Source organism: Micrasema longulum, unplaced genomic scaffold (genome assembly GCF_059751315.1).
Source record: "Micrasema longulum isolate JH-2025_06_02 unplaced genomic scaffold, ASM5975131v1 h1tg000392l, whole genome shotgun sequence".
Classification (NCBI taxonomy): domain Eukaryota; kingdom Metazoa; phylum Arthropoda; class Insecta; order Trichoptera; family Brachycentridae; genus Micrasema; species Micrasema longulum.
This window is the reverse complement of record NW_028277593.1, coordinates 57,442-79,202: the sequence shown is the minus strand read 5'-3', so window position 1 is coordinate 79,202 and position 21,761 is coordinate 57,442. Positions and strand designations below refer to the sequence as shown.

The 21,761-nt window shown below is 32.8% G+C and overlaps 1 protein-coding gene across 1 annotated transcript in view; it reads left to right on the top strand.

The window, feature by feature from the left end:
• The window catches only part of LOC148281941 (syntaxin-1A-like), a 208,196-nt gene extending 188,649 nt beyond the window's left edge, over positions 1 to 19,547 (top strand). The window contains exon 4 of the mRNA XM_088225867.1: positions 18,744 to 19,547. Coding sequence (XP_088081993.1) covers positions 18,744 to 18,796 — 53 coding nt within the window. The 3' untranslated portion in view covers positions 18,797 to 19,547. The remainder of the gene's footprint in view (positions 1 to 18,743) is intronic.
• The last annotated feature ends 2,214 nt before the right edge of the window (positions 19,548 to 21,761 follow it).

The following is a 21,761-nucleotide window of genomic DNA, read 5'->3' as shown; positions in this document are numbered from 1 at the left end:
TGAAAAATGCCATATTGTACTATTGGTTCTGGAATATTATCTGCACAGAATATTCCAACTTCAAAATATTTTTACTCGTAAAAATAGTAAAATTAACGTGCTACTGCATTTTTTTATAGAACAGATAGACAACGGAGAGAGTTTCAACTCTATTTTTTTCGCCAATCTTACTCATTTAAACCAGTTTTTTATTATTTATTGATAATGCTTTTTGTATGTCTAGGAAAACAGGCAGTTTACGCAAATTTTCATAATCTCAGCGGCTTCTTTGGGAAATATCTAATATTGATATCAATCAATTTTTTGTGTAGTTGATCAGTGTGATTTCCACTACAAACCAGTGTATTTTCTGTAGTAAAAACTACGGCACAGTTCAGTTAAGTGTGTTTCAAAAAGTGCGTTGACAGTTGTTTGTTATTCTGAGCTGTCCTTCATCACAAACTGTTACCAATATTCGACCTACCTATAGATACATTCTTGTATCTGCGTACTATGGTACTCATATACTTAATATATTCAACTACCTGCTGACTACGAAATAATATATGAAATAAATACTTTAAGTATTCTTATATTCCAACCACATTAATATCATATAAAGTCACTATACTTATCTTAATAATATAATATTTTTTATGACGGCCCCAAAAAAGTTTCTAAAAATTAATCATACTGTTTCTAAACGCAATATCGACGATAATAGAGTATCTAATCTTGGTGCAATGCATATTTGAACATTTCCTCGCTCATTATTGAGTTCTGTTGATGAGATCGGCCGCCGACCGACCGCCGAATGTTCCCATTATATTCCCACTATTTCTCCATTTCCTTATGCAAGTTCCTTTACCAATGCGTTGGAACAAATCGGGATATTCATACCCGGGAACTCGATGATTGTCATTTGCAATTTAATCGCGAATAACGATCGTCGGCACGTGAATCGTGTCGAATTTGGTATGCAAAATTGTGTTTCAATTATGCCGGCGAGGCCGGGCAAGCGTTTTCATACTGTTTCCACAATCGCCAAATCGCGTTATCTTTTTTCACTTCGTTAGCAATTTTCCAACACAAATTAAAAAGCACGTTTGCGTACATTAATTGATTTTTCAATTTTTATTTACACTTTTTTCTGTCATTTAATTAATCTGTTCTGACTACAATACTTTCACATTTTCCGTTTGAAATTTAGCAGGGTTTTGGGTGTGGTTTAAAATTTTTGGACAAAATATCTATCTATATAGATGCTCATGATATCCTCGCTTAGATTAACCTCAATGTACCTCACCGTTGTTTGTGTACTAATGCTGTATTTGCTTTAAGAAATTTTAGAACTAACGTCGGATCCTTTTCACCTCTGCCGAGGATCCGATTAACAGAATCTCCCTAAACAGCAGTGTCTATTCGATGTGTTCCTACAGCAAATGCATTTCTGGCTTATCACTCCTGGCTTACAGATGAAGCACTTGCCATGTCTACCTAGGTCACGCTATTACCATACCTATCGTAATTTTACATGGTTTCTACAATTGTTTCGGTTAAGTTCAATCAATCTACTCGTACGTATTTAATGCTTATTCATAAGCCTCGATGATTATATTTTGTTTAAATATATATTTTGTTGTCTGATCTCTGTTCTTTATCACACGGTCTAATATGTTTTGCTAGTCAAGTTTTACTTCCTTTTGGGTCTCCTTTTTGTTTGATTTATAGCAAAATACATCGGATATTTTACGCTACTTTCGTAAATAATAAAGAGGATTCTAATAGTCTTGGAATTTTGCCAGGAAAATTCTTTTTCGCATTTTCACTGTCCTCGAATTTCTTTCTCCTTAATTTTAAACCATAGAAAATGTCAAAGTGAATTTATAGAACGATGATAAAGTACGACTTTCATCTTATTTGTAATACAATTATTGCGTACGTTTTTTAATCTTTTTAAAAATTGGATCATCGGTCGTTCCGTCCGACAAATTTGTTAGTGCATTTTGGATATTTTCTTTCATTAATATTCATTACTAATCAGCGTAGAACTAACCTACCGACATTTCCTAACATTAACATTTCTCATTTCTTTGAATGAGTAACGATAACAATGGTGTACCCGTCAAGGAGCACGGCTTGCGTTAATTAAATTTTCTTCGCTAATTATTCCCAGCTCGCTTCATGCACTCCGCACAGGGCGAAGGCCGGGGGCGGACTACCCACCCCCTCGCGCGGCCACTGCGAGTACCCGGCGTTACGTAATGGTAATGTGGCGCAATCTCTCGGTTACATAGCGAGAACGAGTCCCCTTTCTCATAATTACTACCCGACACTTTGACCCGATGAACATAGGCAAAAACAACTAGAGACTTAACGCTATTTTTACTTGACCGTGGTCAATTTAATTCTACGTCTTGCTCAAAAAGCACATTGTATTAATTCTGTGTCTATAAACCTTGTTAGTATTCAACAATATTTTGAGTTTGTCCAAATTTTTGTATACAAGGACTGGATTCAACTCCCCGGGAGCTGTTAATATTAACATATTACAACAGACATGAAGAACATTTTAGAGAAGGTAATATAGAAGCCTAGGCATCTACAGGGCTTATGATCAGTCATTGGTTGGTTTAAGTGGCCACTTTACAAATTGTGTAATATTTACTATTCTGCCCATATTTGAACATTTATATGCCTTCAATTCTTTCAGCTGTTGATGTTTGTGAAGTTAAAGAACTAAAGCCTTTATTTATGCGGGTGAGATTCATCTAATTGAATTATTTCACCTACACACTGGACAACGCCTGAAAATGTTGTTTTTTTCTATTTCTGCATTCTTTTTATTTTTTCGGCTCTCAACCTTTTCTTCTGCCTGCAAAATATTAATGCAAACGAATTTATCAATTAGGGCCACCTTTTTTAATACTTTTTTTCTTCTTATCCCAGAGTTTTGATTTAATATAATATACTTGAATCCCTTTATTTTACTAGACCAATATATTTTCGTGATAGCGATATATGAAATAGTACACGCATGAAAACAATATTATGTGTGTTGCAACAGTGAAAGTACATTCCTCCACATGCTCGAAACCGTTTTAAAGACCGTGGGTCTTCCTATCGGTTTCACTCATAAGCAATGTTTTTTTTTTGTCAATAAACGAGTTTTAATTTTTTTATTTCGCATATCGCGATTTTAATTAATTTAACTCGACTGCTTTCACTGCTCCTTTCAATGTGAGTTTTGAAAATTATATGGAGAGCCTTTTCGGATATTGTCACTCATCCTCATGACCAAATTGCAAACACGAATGGAAGCAAAACCTGTATTTACACTTGTATCACAATAGCTTATGTCTATTTTAGTAATTTTATAAATTTTCCTAACTCCTACGCCCTTTATATAAGTCGCTTATTTAGTAATAAACTTCATCAGTTAAATCAAGTCACAGTGAAAGGATTGTTAGTAGGCAGGTACTACGTTTGACAATTTCAACACGGGGGTTAGCAACACTACTTTCTTTTTATGCGAAAGGACGGCACAAAATATTAGATCAGCTCCTACTCAGATATTGGGCTCCCTGTACAATATGTCAAATTTAATTTACAAACCATTCTGCACATTCTCTTTAAGACGAGAATTTCGCAATTATAGTCCACTTTATTATGAAGAACCCCTGACCGTCTCCCTTTCTCAACCCGTGAGCTAACAAACTTAGTAAATAATCTGAAATTTCTTATCTTTTAACTAAGTCTGGATTCCAGACATGTGTTCTAATAAAAACATCTAATGATAATTTTACGATCGGCCTCGTGGTGTAATTTTCAGCGCGTTGCCTACCATGCAAGAGGTCTCGGGTTCGATTCCCGACATGGATGATATGAAATTATTATTTTATTTAAAAGGGTGTTTTCACTAGAATATTTCATAGTCCCTGGTCTGGTACCTGACGCGTAAGACTGGTCATCTTACTTTCATGTAACGAAAATGATCAAGGTGCGCTGCGATTGGTGTACAAATGCAGTGCCCAAGGAATGATGATGATAACGATGATAATTTCACACAAATGCATACATTTATGGTTGCTGTTAAAATTGTATCCTTGTTTAAATGCACCGCAGCATTTTACTGGCATTGTACGTTAAAGTATCCTCCAAAAATAGTTATGTCTTCAAATAACATCTTCCGTCTTCCAACTTCCGTTAACAAAACCGGAACTGTCGTGCATAGCTGCAACAAATCTTTCTACTTCTAGACCGTGCTATTCCTGTTGAATATTTACGTGTTTACCCCATATTTTGCTTTTTCATTTTCCGGGCTTTCATGAAATAACCAAATAAATCACTTTGTTTTAATGACGTTTTTTTTAAATAAATAAATTTAAACTTCTGCTGTCTTCTGGCTCTCCCGTTTTGACCCCTCACCCCTCTCATCTGGCAATTAGCGTCAGGCAATTCCTTCTCGTTCTTCTTTTCTCTTCGTTTCGCCAACTGTTCTCGCTCGAGAAACTCAAAAAGACGAAACTTCTCGCGGGTTAAACTCCCCAGGGCCTTATATCACGGCTGTGCCCACTGCTGCCCTAATATTCTGCGGGTCCTATTTATATAACTTTCTACAGCAGTAACATTCGTCATTATTTTCAATATATCTGACTTTATTATCTGTCAGCTTTGCAAACTTTCGCGGGTAACATTATTTATAACTCCACTGTGTGTTACTTCTCGTTTACTTGGTTTTTATTCCCTTAACGCCATTTCCCCGTTGGAGAAAACAGAGATAATACATCTTCAATAATACGCTAGCTTCTACTTTGAACAACTAAATAAATATCTTGGGTAATCGATTTTTTCAAACTGATTTTTGAAAAGTTTTAAGGAATTAGAAAGGAAAAAATCAAGGAAATCACACATTTAAATATGAATGATAACTTGTACCGTCTACCTCATAAAGTTACACCAGTTAAGTTGACTAAACATAATATTATTCACCTATAATACAAAAAAAATATATGCAAAAAAATGTATCTTATAGAAAACACTGTTATTTTTTTTAAATGTAGTTAGTCGATTTTACACTATCTAAATTTAATTTTTTATTGATAAAACACGTAAAACATATAGTACATATTATACTCCCAGGAGTTATTAAAAAAAATAACTTATTTGGGACCGTACATAAAAAGAAAACACTTTCGTTAAAATACATATTTATTTTATTTTATAAATAAAATACGAGTGATACTTTAATCCACAAATTTGAAATATCCGGTGACCGGTTTCATCGCTTTCGCGACATCTTCGAGACTGGTATCTTTTTTTATATAATACATTATAATGAACTTCCATCAAGAATTTTCACTTACAAACTTAAATGTTTTAAATACATACTTAGTTAATTCATCCGAAATAGTAAGAAAACCTTATTTAAGAAACATGAAACACATTACTTTACACCATCTATATAAATAACATTAATAACTATCACTATCAAAAAGATTTAAGTAATACTTTTTAATTGCGACACTTTTGGATTTTCTATACAAGTATACCTACACCTTTTTTATAAGGAAAAATATCGTTTTCTATTTAAGTATCCCAAAAAAAATCCCTTCCTTTCTCTCATGACTGAGAATGGCCGCTGCACTCGATCATTATTTTTGTGGTCTGTCTCGGGTAGCCCTGTTCCGGGCAGAGCGAAGAGCATCAGTCGCTGAAGAAGACCCCAGCGTAGATTTAATTAAGTCGCTCCATCGGGTAGGTAGGCTACCTCTGGATCTTCTTCCCTCCACTCCGCCCATCACAACGAGCTTTTTAAGGCTGACTGGTTCTCTTCTGGCGATGTGTCCAACATTTTGTAGAATTCGCCTGTAACGTATAGTTGACAATCGATATTTTAAAAAATATGTTCTTAGTTATCCGATGTTTTTTGTCTAATAACCATTTGGAGGTAAGTACTCAAATAAAATTCGTTTTGACTTTACAATAATTATTTTTTTATTTTGAAAAATTCGCCTCTGAGTAATTGGATAAAATTTCTGTCGTTTTTAGTAATTGTTCGTCAATGGCAAAACAGTCCTAAATGTTTGTATTTTATTAACGAATACATTTCCTTCAAGCCAATTTCGACAGCTAAAAACTTTTAATTAGGCAGAAGTCCAGAAAAATTCAGTTGAAAACTTTTGAATAATACCCAGCGAAATTCCCATTCCAGCAGCTCTTTCATTTTATACACCGATGGGTACTAAGTACTGAGTTCGGATATATTTTTAATTGAGACCAAATTATTTTGATTCATTTTGTTGCGGTAATTATTTTGGTTAAAGCGCTTCCACTTTTTTTTTCTACAGCATTAAAAAAGGTTAGAAATATTATCGTTGCATAATCATTTGCCCTGTGTAACACATTAGACAACTAAAAAAATGTTATTGTAATAAAATAAATTTAAAAAAACACTTATTGTTTCTACCGGCTCCTATTTTGGAGCACATAAAATTATAAGTACCCATAAATTATTTAAGAGCTAGGCAACACAGACCATTTGTCATAAAAAATTTACCGGGATGCCTGTGGGTAGAATATTGGTCTGTTGAACAGCCTACCGAGAGAGGTGGATCTTTTCCATGCTCGGATTACCAGTTTAGGACTCTTCCTCTCTAACTATATATAATAATGTGTATTAGTGACTCATTCGTCTTTGCTTACTATTTTTTTTAATGGACTATATGTTGAACCTTAATAATCTATTATGCTTTTTTAAAATGTTTTTTTAATTACCTAATAATTTAATTTATGTACATTGTAATTGGCAGTAGTGCTGTATTGTACACTTAAATAAATAAAAATAAATCAGTATTATCACTGCTACATTTCATATTATGGCAATCTTGACGAATTATAAAAGATTTTAGATACATATCATGTTAGATCATTGATATATATATATATATATATATATATATATGTGTTTACACTAGATCTGGCACTAAGCAACCCCCTTGTGTTCAGTTCAACTGAGGCTTCGGAATTAAATTTTATTTGTTGGGAAATAGTGTTATACGCTCAGCGGTTAGTAAATGTGTAGCACCGTAAAAGGGCGCTACATACAGCTGTGAATTCATAGTAAACTGGCTTACAGTTAGTCTTTTTTACTCTACGCATTTCGCACGGCAATGTTTATACGGCATGACACGACAACGCTCATATTTATAATATAATTTGAACTTATCGTTCTATGAAGCATCATCTCTAATTAATTATACCTCAGTGCCATTTTTAGTTATGGCAGTTTGGCACAGTGTACTTCATTCCAAATTATGTAATTCCCGTAATGGGGGTATGTTTTTAAATATTTTAATACCTGTCTTAGAAAAGATAAAAGGCTTTCCCAAATAATTTTTATTTGAAGATTTAAGCTTCACAACTTCAAACTTAAGCCCATTGGGCTTAATTTTTTTAGAAATTTTACGAGAGGTACGACCTTTCTATAAGAACCTTTCTTTGCCTTCTAACCTAATACACATGATTCATGCACGTCATATCAATAGTTTTTTTTATTTTCTAAAAACATATTTAATAATATGTTATTTCAATGTTATCATAATGTTTGGAGATTTTATTTTTTCGATTGTTCCTATGCTCCATTTTAGAACGAATGTAAACAATCAATGTTTTCATAATATTCGCTTGTATTTTCATATTTATGATTGTAGTTCGATGAAAAAATCTTGAAATTTCATAAGAAAATAGAAGCACGGTTACTTAAGAAAATATATTTATTTTATATCAAATTTATCAATCTGAAAAAAATGCAAACAAAAAGTCAACTTCTTATATTTATTTTATCTCTCTATATAACTCGGGTATTCTGTCTGGTCACATCTTACTTACTAATTTAAACTTAATAGTAGGTTGACGATATAAAACACTGTCGTAAAATTAGACCAAAAATAATTTTATTTTTGTTTTACTAGCTCACTGTGTGGTTGGCGTAATTTACAAATTTATAATATATATTTTCTTTTTTTTTATAGAATGTTCTCTCGTTTATCCACTGGTTTATCATTTTATTAACATTAAACGGCTTATTTTATTAATTAAATGTTTATTTAAAAGCAATAGTAATAATAATAATAATAATGATCATGGTTTATTAAGAAAAATAACAATTTCTTTATCTACCACATACACACTTAGGCTATAGATTTCTCTGGATCATGTCTAGTCTGCCTTACTAGGTACAACCTGTTTTAAGGCATTTTTATGCAAAATAAATAACAACTTTTCTACCTACTAGTTAATTTATTATACAGTTATACATTATTAATTTATACCATTTATTATTTAAGAATGTTTTTGAGTAAATTTTTCATTTTTTCTCGACCTTAACCCAGTAACCAATTTTTTACAAATATATTTAATTGAATCCAGGTCATGGTTTTAAGTATAAAAGTTAGTTCCAATCAATTCTTCGATCATCAATATTGACTAATATTTTCATTATAATCATCTGTCACTATTCGCGCCGCACTAACTTTAGGTCAAATCGACTATTTTAATTGTACTTTATATATAATACAATGTACCTGTCTATTGATCCTGCGTTGTGTGCGATTATCTATCTCTAATTAATTAATGTGGCTTGATATGTCTATCATTGAAATAGAAATATGTAGGTAATGAAATAAATACAAATGAATTCGGCTTCTGTGCTATATAAAATACAACGTAATATTATTTTGGTATTGATTTTCAGTTGGTAAAAAGATATGGCTGTGGCAAAATAAATCGTTGTTAATTCACTGAAATTTAGTTTTATCGTGTTTTTTTAAATCGGGGTTGGTGATATTTTTGTACCCTTATTTTTCTCAACCAGTACTGATTTCAACTCATTCTTGCTAAATTTTGCTTATTATTATTAAAAATCAATATTTCATAATCTTGAATGAGTTAAGTTGTGTTTATTTAAATTTAATAAAAACGCCACGTTATTGGTTATTCAAAATAAAATTTCACCGTATGAACTTCTACGTTCATTTATTAATATTCAAGAGTGTATTTGTACCGAGCATTTAAGAGCTTGCCAACACAGACCATTTGTTCTTACTGAATATAGGACAAATTTACTCTTGAGGATGCCTGTGGGGAGGATGATTGGTCTATTGAGCAGCCTACCGAGGGAGGTGGATCTTTTCCATGCTGGGATTACCAGTTTTAGACTTTTCTTACTTACCCATCATAATGTGTATAAGTAATTTAGTTTTCTTTGTTTAATATAGTTTTTGTGGACTATATGTTATACGTTAATAATCTTTTATGCACTTTTTAAAACACGTTTTTGAAAATACCTAATCTAAAAATGTGTACATTGTTATTGGCAGTTGTGTTGTATTGTACATTTAAATAATTTGTTGTGACGAAACGCGTAACATTATTTATTTACGTGTTTAAAACATTCGCTGTATTCTACAGGAGAACAAAGAACTTGATAGTTCCTTGGCTATGTGCTTCGTAGATTACAAAAAATCGTTTAATAGTCCGCATAGACCTACACTCTGGAAAATTCTAGAAGCATATGGGATACCTATATCAGCTGTATATAATACGCAAGTTGTATGTTTGCCTTTCTTTCATACTTCACACAAGCGTTATATGCCTACCTAGAATTGCCATGACTATGCTCACTGTGCTCAGTGCTCAGCCATGCAACTATTCGAACTTATTAAAGCCATTCACTCAAGTAGCGAATGCCGAATCAGAATTAACGATGTCGTCACAGATTGGTTTGAGGTTGCCACCGGAGTTCGCCAAGGTTGCGTCCTTGCACCGTTCCTTTTTATAATCCTTATGGACTTCATCCTTAGAAAGTCGATTCCACTAGATCGAGGAATATCCATCTCCTCCGCCCGAAAACTCTACCTCGAGTATGCTGACGGTGCGTTTATAATCGACGATTCAGTCGGGGGTCTTCGTGCCTTGATGCTCAAAATCCCCTGACTGTCGAACCAAATTATCGGAAGGGTCAAATTTCAAATACCTGGGAGTATATGTTACAGAAAATAGCAGCTTTCAAAAAGAACTGGGAGTGCGGTTTGGAGTAGGAGGTGCCACATTCAACATTATGAAGGCTGTCTGAAAATTGGATATATACGCCTGATAATACCTATTCTCCTCTACGGATGCGAATCTTGGCACCTCACTACGGCCTAAAACAGCAAAATTATGAGTTTTGTGAATAGGTGTCTTAGAAGAATCTTGGATGTGCAGTGGTTTGACTTTGCGAGGAATAAAGTTATAAGACGACGGACGCAGCAAACTCCGGTGACAACTGTCGTCAAGCGAAGGCGATATGGTTGGCTAGGCCATATACCTACTGCGGATGCCTTCTAAGAGCCTTGTCTACTTAACAAGGCATCAGGTTCTCGACGTTCTAGACGTCCACTGCTGACTGTTCATTCGCAGTTTATATCAAAACTTCAGGACAAGAACCTAACTTGGGAGGACGCAAAGGAGTTGGAAGCCGATAGAGATGCATGGAAGCTCTTTGTGGATACCATATCCTACAACTAGGAAGCGGACATGGAATGATGATGATGATGACGCGTTTCGTCAAATTATTGAATCGCATCACATTATATTATACTCTAGTATAATTATTTTTGAAAACTGTCAAATTTAAATCTTTACAGGACACATATTTTGTGTTGATTTAAGTCTTCAAACCTAATAAAATATGTTATTTTTTAAGTCTTCAAACCTAATAAAATATGTTATTTTTTAAGAAAATAAACCTATTGCATTTGAAAAGGCTGAGTTGATTGATCTTCCAGTGTACGTTATTAATACAATTTTTTAGAAAATAAATACTTCAATTCTGGTGTTATACTTATGCACCACATTGTTCTAGATGTCATGCAAAGTGTTGATCCAGTGAAATTTTATTTAGGATTCCAATAAAAAAATTGAATCCTACCAACTAACGTCATTCACAATAAATAAAATATAAAACATGACAATAAAAATTGCTATATTTAAGCCAACCTCAATCGAAGTGGCATCATAAAAATATGTGAATACGTTTTATAAAAAAATAAAATAGCGTGTTTTCAAGACTTTTTGTATTTTTCTTTCACAAATAAGTTTTATTCTAGTGGCAATTTCGCGGGTTCAGAATTTCCCCCTTTGCCGCTTTTTGTTTGAGTAATTCCCACGTACACTGTGTTAATCAAACGTATCTAGCACGTAGCTCAAAGTTTTACACTTTCCCCTTACATTGTTTCCAAATTTAACTGAGAAACTGTAGGCCCGCGTTACATCCACTGCCAATGTCTATTTTGTTTTGACAACGGGATCCTATTACTGTTACTATACATATTCGAATGATTCGTATATTACAACACATTACCGACAGAATCAAGAAATAAGCGCTTCGTTGGTTTGGACATGTAGAGCGAATGGACAGCGAAAGAACGGCTAAAAGGATCTACGATGCGAATGTTGATGAATGCAGAAAACGAGGAAGACCGAGAAACATATGACACTATCAAGTCCATCCATATATGCGCTCTGTAGCTGCAAGACGTCCTGTAATCTAGCTCCTATCTGTTATAATTTTTTATTGATCCTAATTGAAAACGAGGAACTAGAATCCCAACCGTCCATGCGCTCTGTAGCTGCAAGACTTACTGGGATATTAATTAATTGTACAGTGCCCTTGAGGTGATTTTCACAAAAATGGCGCTATGTAAATTATCCAACTATATGTATTTATATATATAAATCAAATACTTGAAGATAGACATGTCAAAAGTAGGAATAATCGGCGTGCATGCATGAGAAGATGTATAAACGCTTTGCAAGCGAGGTCTGTATGCATAAATATAGTTATATGGCGTTCTATTCTCTCTGCTTACCTCTACGGGGAAACGGCGTGATGGTTTGTTTGTTTCTTTGTTTGTTTACAACACATATGGAGAACATTTTTGAGAAGGGAATATAAATGTCTTAATTACTAACTCCTTACAGGTTACCGACAAAGATTCTTTGAATTTTCATACAAATATACACTTTTTCGTACGTGCAATATCGATGTTACTTTATACCGTTTCGATACGTACCGATGAAGATAACGTTTATAATCGCGGCCCTTTTCTTCTTCGCGTCTTTATTTGTGCTGTGCGTTGGCTTTTCGGGTTTTGCCCGCTTCGGCGTCGGCGTCACGAGGACGGATTTACACCGACATTATTCCGTGGCGTGGCGAATGGTATTTTCCAATCCACGTGGCGTGGCAGATGGTATTTTCCAATGCACGTGCCTTTATCTAGGTACACGGCTCTCCACCTAATGAACTCGCAAGCCTTCCCAGGATACGAAAGATCTGGGTTTTTGGTTTCTCGTCCAACTCATTACGCTGCAGAACTTATTTTAACCAACGTTTCGCAGTACTTTTGTTGTGCATTATATGTGGTTTATCAGACTGTTCTTTTATTTTGCTTGTATAATACATTAAAAATAACTTTAAAGTACATAACAATAATATAAGTTGGCCAAACATGTTCTTATTTGAATTGTAATAATATATTTTTAATTTTGATTATATTATTGATTGAATTTTCGGAGATTCTCTTTACTGTTTACTCTATTTTAACTATTATTATACTAAATATATGAACGTATTTTTAAAATTATATATTTTACTTTGTTTTTTGTTTTTAATACATATTTTACTATGTTTTTTTAATATGTATTGGCCACATATTTTGTTTACTATGTCGTTTACTATGTTTCCTACTAGGTGTTTTGTTTTAACTACGTATTTTACTGGGTCTTTAAATATGTTTAATAATGAATTCAATATTTTTGAATACCCAGAACAATAAATGAGAAACATGTTTTTTTAAATAATATTTATACGAGTACATGTACCGAATACACAAAATAAAAACTACTATCTTTTTTCATTAACATGAATAAACAATTTTTTTTTATTCGCATAGATTGATGACAGTTTTTTCAAAACTCGACACTCACTTGAAACGCAACTTTTCTGGAAGGGGTTTTTCGTGATTCGCGTCAAATCTCGTGAACAAAAATCTTTATTTTAGAATTTCGCCTTGCAACTAAGACTGAAGGTAATTTATTTTTTTATTTAAAATCTTATCTTTAAACCCTTACGGATTACATACATTTTACAAAAGAAAAGATATGATATATTATATGATAATAAATATATATATCAAATAGTAAAAACTTATTAAACAGTAAGTGAAACTTAAGTGTATAAGTATATTTTATTCTATAATTATTATTAAACTATGTACTTACTTATAAATTTAAAAAAAAATAATGTAATGTAACCCGCAGACAAGCTTCGGCTTTGCGGGAACAAAAATACAATTTTGTATGTTACTTATTTGTTAAAATGAATAAAACTTAATAAAAAAAATATATGTAATAAATATATAGTTTGTAATTTTCCTTCGTATTTCTTTAGCACCCAATATAAATTATTGAAATATCGTGTTTTGAAAAAAATATAAGACTTTGATATTTTTTGAGACAGTTTGCAAAAAAATGTTTGTTTGGCAAATAAATGTTTGTCACAAGAGACAAAATTAGCAGTTCACAACGGAGTCCTGGTCCCGACCCTGATGTATGGGAGCGAAGTATGGACTTGGAAAAACAGGGATGAAAGTAGGCTGAATGCTGTCGAAATGCGATCTTTCAGGCGAATGTGTGTTAAAATTATGTACGATAGATGCACATATGTTGAGATCCGTACATTATGTAAGCCTCAAACAAGCATTATCGACAAAATCAAGAAAGGAGCTCTGCGCTGGTTTGGACATGTAGAACGAATGGGCAGCGAAAGAACGGCTAAGAATATTTGCAATGCTAATGTTGATGGATGCAGAAATAGAGGAAGACCGAGAAAAACATGGCATGACCAAATACAGAAAAAAAAACTTGAAGATGGACATGTCAAAAGTCGGAATAATCGGCGCGCATGAGAAGATGTATAAATACTCACTACAAACTACAAACTTTGAAATATCTTTTTTACACTTAAATTTAAATTTTTAAACAACTTTCATGTTTTTCTTTTTCCTTCTCTTTTTTATACTTTCATAATTAACCTTACATACAATTGCTTTATAATATGGAAACTTCACTGGTCCATTAGAATTAAGTCTAATTGTGTAAAATATTAAACTTTGTAACTGTACTGTATGTTTCCTGAATAAAAGAAAATAAAATAGAAATAAATAAAATAAATAAATAAATGTAGAGGAAGCGAGATCTTATGCAAAGATAGAGTGATGTGGCGTTCTATCCTCTCTGCCTACCCTTACGGGGAAACGGCGTGATGGTTTGTTGTTGTTGTTGTTGTTTTAAGCGTCTTTTGGTTTTTTTCCGGTTAATGAGGCATCATCATTTTTTTCATTACCGAATCGCCATGTGGGGCGAATATCGTGTTTTGAAAAAAAAACCTCAATTTGTTATACGTGTACTTTCCGCATGGCGTATTTCAGTTGATTTTTTATATTCGTCAGTATCTGTCTAAAATATATTGTATAATTTAATCATCATACCCTTATTAGCACCTCGTGGTGCACAATACACTGCGTTGGTACTCCAATTTTAGCTTATCTTAATTAATTGATATATGAAAGAAATAACGAAAGTCTCGCGCTTCAAGTCTAGCCCAGGGACTAAGAAATATTACAGTAAAATAATTCTTTATATAAATATTCCTTTTGGATCCTGCTGGGAATCGAACCCGTGACTTCAGGCAGGACAGTGCAGTGACAGGTATGGTAGGCAAACACATTAACCAGTACACCTCAAGACTGACTAATATCCACTCCATTTCCCTATTCAGGAATTCTTTTCGTTACCCGCTTGAACTCGCACAATAAATTCACGCTTCAAAATTATTGATTAAAGTATAATTTACTTTGTTTGTATTCAAAAAGTTTTTAGCGGAAGTCAAAACGTAAAAACAAAATAAGGTCCTACTAATTTTATGAGTGAATAGAAATTTGTTTAAAAGGTTTCTATCACTCCCATGAACAAAATTGTCAGTTAAGGATACGACTCTTTCATTTCTCGGGCATTTTTTAATTTTATTCATAATTCTTCTTTATGTAACACTGATTGAAAACATCATTAAAATCTTTTTTGTAATTTATATATGTTATTTAAAAAATATTATTGATTAAAATAAAATAATCTATTGTAAGACGTCACTCCTCATTATGTATACAAGAATTGTTTATTTCTTTTACGTAATAATAATAATAATTATGGATAACTTATATAGCGCCATTTTCGTAATATAATACCTCGAGTGCGCTTTACAAAGTGATTATATAAAGATATAAATTAAATTTTAACTTTTTAATTTAAGAAAAATAATGTACTTTTTCATATTACTTTTCCACCACATGCTAAGAATTTATTCAAATGATTGTAATGGGAAACGTTAGTGTAAATATATTTATTTGATTATTATAAAAAATTGTATTTACTTGTTATATTGTATTTTAACTTGTTTATTAATAAATAAAAAAATTAAAAAAATTCTTCGGGTTAACCATTCCCTCGTACGAAATGCGGGGTCAGGGTTTTACCAATCGATTCCCGAACCCATCGTGTTATTACCATCCCGACATTCCCAATCAAATCACGAGGGATGGTTCAGACCCCCGCTCCCGCCGCCTCCTGCCGCGAGGTTCCTCCCCCAATTTTGACACATGTATGGAGATATTATAATAATATTACGTAAGCCTCGATCTACCTAAAATTAGTTCGCCTCCATTGTTGTTGGAATCTAATTGATGTTATCTTTGTGTTTTACTATTACTATGAATAACATGCCGTGTTATGTTTATCTGATCCCACGTGGTATGAAGTTTATTATTTCAATAAATTCGGAGGTTTTCGAGTTTAAATTCACGAGATATTTCAATAATTCATGTTGTATAGAATTTTATGATACGTATGTTTATCGATATTTTATCCTTTCTCATATATACAGACGAACTTATTTTTCATAGTGAATGCAAATATGCCGTGAGTGAAATTCATTAGAATTTATTTCAACAGAGAGGGAAAAAGTTTTCGAGAAGAAATTTGGAAGTCTAGGCATTTACAGGGCTTATGACCTGTCATTGGCTGGTTTAAGTGGCCACTTTACACACTGTGTAACATTCACCATTCTGCCCATGTTTGAACATCCACATTTCCTCAACTCTTCCATCTGTTGACTTTTGTGAACACACTGTGTAACATTCACCATTCTGCCCATGTTTGAACATCCACATTTCCTCAACTCTTCCATCTGTTGACTTTTGTGAAGTGAAAGGTGATTTGGTTCAGCCGGATGAATCTCACCCACGTGATAAAGGTTTCAGCTCTTTCACTTCACAAAAGTCAACAGATGGAAGAGTTGAGGAAATGTGGATGTTCAAACATGGGCAGAATGGTGAATGTTACACAGTGTGTAAAGTGGCCACTTAAACCAGCCAATGACAGGTCATAAGCCCTGTAAATGCCTAGACTTCCAAATTTCTTCTCGAAAACTTTTTCCCTCTCTGTTGAAATAAATTTAAATATGAACAACTCCCTAGGGAGGAAATCCAGCCAGTCTGCAAGCATTTGGACATAATCAAACATTGTTGAAATTCATTAGAATCACCTTTTGATTCATTTATACAAAGCGGGATCATGAAGAATTTTTTTTACCTTACTATTTTATTTATTCATTATATTTATTTATATTAGGTACCTACATACATTTTTTTTTCAATAATAACAAATAAAAATACAATATTACAACTAAATACAATTTTTTGCATTAATTTTCAAAATAAATATACGTTTAAAGCCTTTTTAAAGAAGACAAACAACAAAAAAATAATTGTATTAGTATAATAAAATGATACACTAACAAAGTAAACTGAAATTATATAATAAACTACTAGACAAAACACTGAGACAACCTTTACAAAATATTATCATTAACAATATGTATACTTCATTAGTGAGAAGCCAGTTAGAGTATAATACCCGTATGCAGAGACAAACCTTAAGGTGAGGAAAGTACATTCTATTGTCTTCACCTTCGGGTTATTTTCTGCATTTGAAATTAGAATGTGCGCTTTCCTCACCTTAAAATTTTGTCTCTGAATACGCGGGTATAACTCTACAATATGGACTCTTTACTACAACTGTCACCAAAATTCTCTTGAAAGAGTCCAAAAAAAATTCTCACGGTCTATAAATTTTAAACTTAGAATCAGTCATGAATTTTTAAATTACGATTTTTAACTAAAAACATAAAATTTGTTAAAATTTAACGATAGAAGAAAAATTATAGACCTTTTAAATTTATTCAAAATTGTAAATTCAATATGGGATTGCCCTGAACTATTATCTCCCATCAACTTCAGGGTGCCTGGAAGAATTACTAGACAGGTGCCACCGTTTTGTAGCACAATTCACGGACAGTGTATACTTGTAATGCCGTATTAAATAGACTTCATGAACTCGGCAATAGTTATTCCCACGTATCTGATATATTAAGTGTAGGGTATTGTTCCTATAGAACAAACCTTTTGAACTTTTTCAAAGATGGTGAATGGTAATTATATTTATTTATTCATGCATTTCATAATATATACAGTTTTTTTTTCACTTTGCCCAGCTGTATGAAACAGTACTTATGATTTGCTTGTTGTATTACTGTAGAATATTTTATTATTTAATCTTTCTACTGAATATGCTGTATAATTTTTAGGTTGTTTTTTTAAATATAAATCTTGTATAATTTTTTGGTTTAATTTTTTTTTATAAATTTGTGTTTTTTAAAAATAAATAAAATACTAAGCCAAATATGTTAGTATTATGAATGTTTGTAAAAAGCAGATTTGCCGTTTATGTTAATAAAATAAAGCTAATGTAAATTTAAAAAATAAAAATGATTTTGTTAAATGAATGTAATCCGTAAGGGTTTATAAATAAATTTTAAATACTATCAAAAACTTAATGAATGGCATGCAACTTACGTACGGAAGGTTCCGGGTTCGATTCCCTATGAGGACTCAAAAATCTAACGTGATATTTCTCAAGCCTGGGTGTTCTGTGATGTAATTTACCACTGTAATTATGCACAAAAAAAAACGTATTTCCCTTAGAGTAATAATAATACGCCATTGGCTTAACTTCTGTTACTCAAATCTTATAAATAACGCATATGAAATAGACAGTTTTAAGAATATACCACTTCGATTTTAGGAAATATCAATATCTTGGATACGAGTTTGATAGCTTATTTTCGTAATCAATGTGTACCGTTTTCTCCTCAAATTATATTATTTCGAAAATAATATTTTTAGTCGGGATTTGTGATTGAATATAATAACAAGATTTTATTCATTCATTTTGTAGTCAAACTTATATTCAAAGAACGAAAAAGAAAACCCAATTGATACAACTAAGTATACAAACTCATGAATAAATATGTATACTTGAGTTTATCGATATCTGTTTACCCTTTCTTAATTTTGCCCTTAGCGAAAATAAACTCCCACGTTATTTTACCCAAATTTAGTTTCCACATTAGAAAGTAGGCGGTGGCTTACAATAATAAATGTTTTTACAATACGCACAATAATGATCGTTTTTATTGTATTGATTATGGCTGAATTTATTGATGTTGTGATTTGATTGTGTAACTAATTATGTCTTATCTTTCTTTCCAGGTAAGTGCCACTTTCCATTCATGTGTCTAATTCTTCTGATACATGGCTTTTGAAACTGTAAGTTATTCGTTGATTCTTCTTTATTTTCTCGGGCAAGAATGTACGTCATATTTTCTTACTTTATTATTAAAACAATCAAATAAATTTCTAATAAGTCCAGGTCTTTTAAGAGCCTGGCTACTGCATTGAAGGCGAGAGTCCTTATTTTGTTAAATCTCCCCCTCCAAGCTCAGATCCGTAAATGATCGGGCTATTAGGTAGGGGGCGGGCTCTTTAACATCCTCAGGTTTAACCAGTGGTCCCCTGAGGATGCGGCTTCTTTTATGATGTAAAGCATCACATTTACATATAACGTGTATAGCTGTTTCCTCATCTGCACTGTGGAACGTATATCTACAAGTCTCGGAAAAGTTTATTCTTGCAAGGTGTTTGTTCAATCTGCAGTGTCCTTGGCGGGCTCTAGTGATAACCCTCACTTGATTTCGGCTGAGCTTTATTTACTTTATTTATTTACCTTTGCGGATCTTACCGCATTAGTTTCGACACAACTTTTAACTAGGTAATTGAAACCTTTAGGATATAATAATTTTCAAATACAAATGTTATAAAAAAGTTTATCACAAGCGAGATATTCTTTTTTTAAATTATTTATTTGGATAACCAGCAGCCATATTTATCTTAAATATAAAACAAAACAAATAACCCAAATACAGGTTTTCACAAGTAAAATCACAGTAAGTTAAAACCTATTCTCGAACATAAAATTAACAGTAATCTAATGTAAATCAAAAAGAAAAGAAAAAACACTACAAATTATTTCGAAAGTAAACGCCGCACGTCACTATGATTATTCGCAAATAAATATATGTGTTATGGTTTTGTTAGTACATTAAAATTATTAAAAGTTCGCCATAAATATGAATTTTGCCTATAATTAGATGAAACAAGAGAAATTTGAAGAAGAAGGTTATTCCTTAGTACTTTTGAAGGAACATTAATAGAGAGTTTGCACAGTAGTTCAGGACAGTCAATTGAACCAGATGCAATTTTTAATAAATAAATTATATCAGCTATTTCACGACGTTTTAGCAGAGGTAATAAGTGATGTTTTTTTTTTACATATTTGAATACATTGATCAGGTTTAAACTCAAGTTTCAACCGGAAACACGTGTACTTAACGAATTTCTTTTAAATATTTTCAATGCGTGATATCCGCACATTGTACATGGGATTCCATATTTGTGATGCACGTATTAGGTATTTGGATCTTTTCACCGAGACAACGTGAAATTATATTATGTCTATGGTACAATATTAAGACTAACTTTTTGTCAGATATAAGCTAACACGGCTGTCTGTATTGTTTGTATGAAAAGTTGCTTTATATTATAAAATCCTTTTTCAGTCCCGCTGCAGCTGAAATCTCTCGTCCAGTTTGTGTTTTGTTTGCGATATACTCACGTGGCTATTCACTGAATACATCCTTTGTTGTCGTACCTCATACCATTTGCGATACATTTCCATCTGAATGATTATCCTTCTGCAGTACGATATGTTCGCAATATTCTTGTTCGGATCAGAATTATTCATATAGCGTATAAACTGAACGTAGTTATACAGAAAGCAGCCGGCCATAGAAAAGTGAAACTGAGATAATAGCACTTTTGTGAAAAGGGTGAATAATCGAATCTACACAACAGTTGGACTAAGTATATTATGTTTATGACAAGAAGTTTTATAGTTAAGGTCCGTAAATCTGGATCTCCAATTGAGATGTCTCAAAAATGTTTTCTGAATATTTTCAAGCCTTATCTTGTGTATGGAATACTGGGGAGACCACACAGAGGAGGCATATTCAAGGAGACTACGAACGTAAGCGAAATAAATTAATTTGATACTACCAATATCATTAAAAACTTTTCAAGTGCGACAAAACCTAAGTTTCTGTGTGCCCGGTTCACTATATTTTCGATGTGGTTTTCATACGTAAGTTTTTTATCTAGAATCACACCAAGATCACGAACACTTTCAACTCGTTGTATAGCTTGATTACTTAAAAAATATTGATGTGAAATAGGTTTGGAGCTACGTGAAAAAGAAATGAGTAAACATTTTGAGACATTTATAGTAATCTGTTAATCGGTGAAGATCGTCTTGGAGATTATGGCAGTCACTAGTATATATCACTTACATTATATTATGTACCTACTATGTACTAGTAGGTACAAATAAATTATTTTTTATAGTATACCTGTAAATAAAATCACCGTTCGCTAATACTGTCTTGACACGTCATTATAACGAGCATTTTTGGTATAGGCAAAAAGAAGCCAGTGTTGGTTCTATAGTTTCCCACAGCAAATCAAGTGTCTGCGCGAGTACTGCGATGTGGAACATAGATGTTAATTTTTTTGATCGTCCATCTTACTGGATGTAATTTTTTGACATTAGTGTTCCCAAATATATTAAATAAATAAAGTACGCCTTATAAAGCTAACTTCGACGGCTCCCAGCTCCCTGATCCTAGGCTATCCCGGATATTGCATTACCCGGATATCTCTTCGGCTCATCACAGCGCTGTTCACTTGGGAGGGGTGCCGGGGATGGAGGTGAAGTGGGTAGTTAATACCCTCCCAGATAGCACAACGGTATCCTGATCCATGGAACTCTGACTTGAGCTCTTGACTTTAGATGTTAGTCTGAATTGGGTGAGTCGTCAGAATTCATCATTGCGCATCTATTGAATACTATCAGAAAACCTTACGTACACCCGATAACATTCAAACTTGTATTATGTTGAAATTTGATGATGCACCATTATAAATTACATCTGTAAATTTTAAATTAATTCAAATTTATGTTTCGAAATAGACTTACTTAGTGAATGATACAAACGAAAACTACTGGATTAAATACCTTAATATTTGTCTTAAATGCGAGGTGGTTTTAGCAGTTGTTATTTGATCACCCATATGTTGACGCTCCCTACGTATACTACCGAATCTGCATTTCGCGAG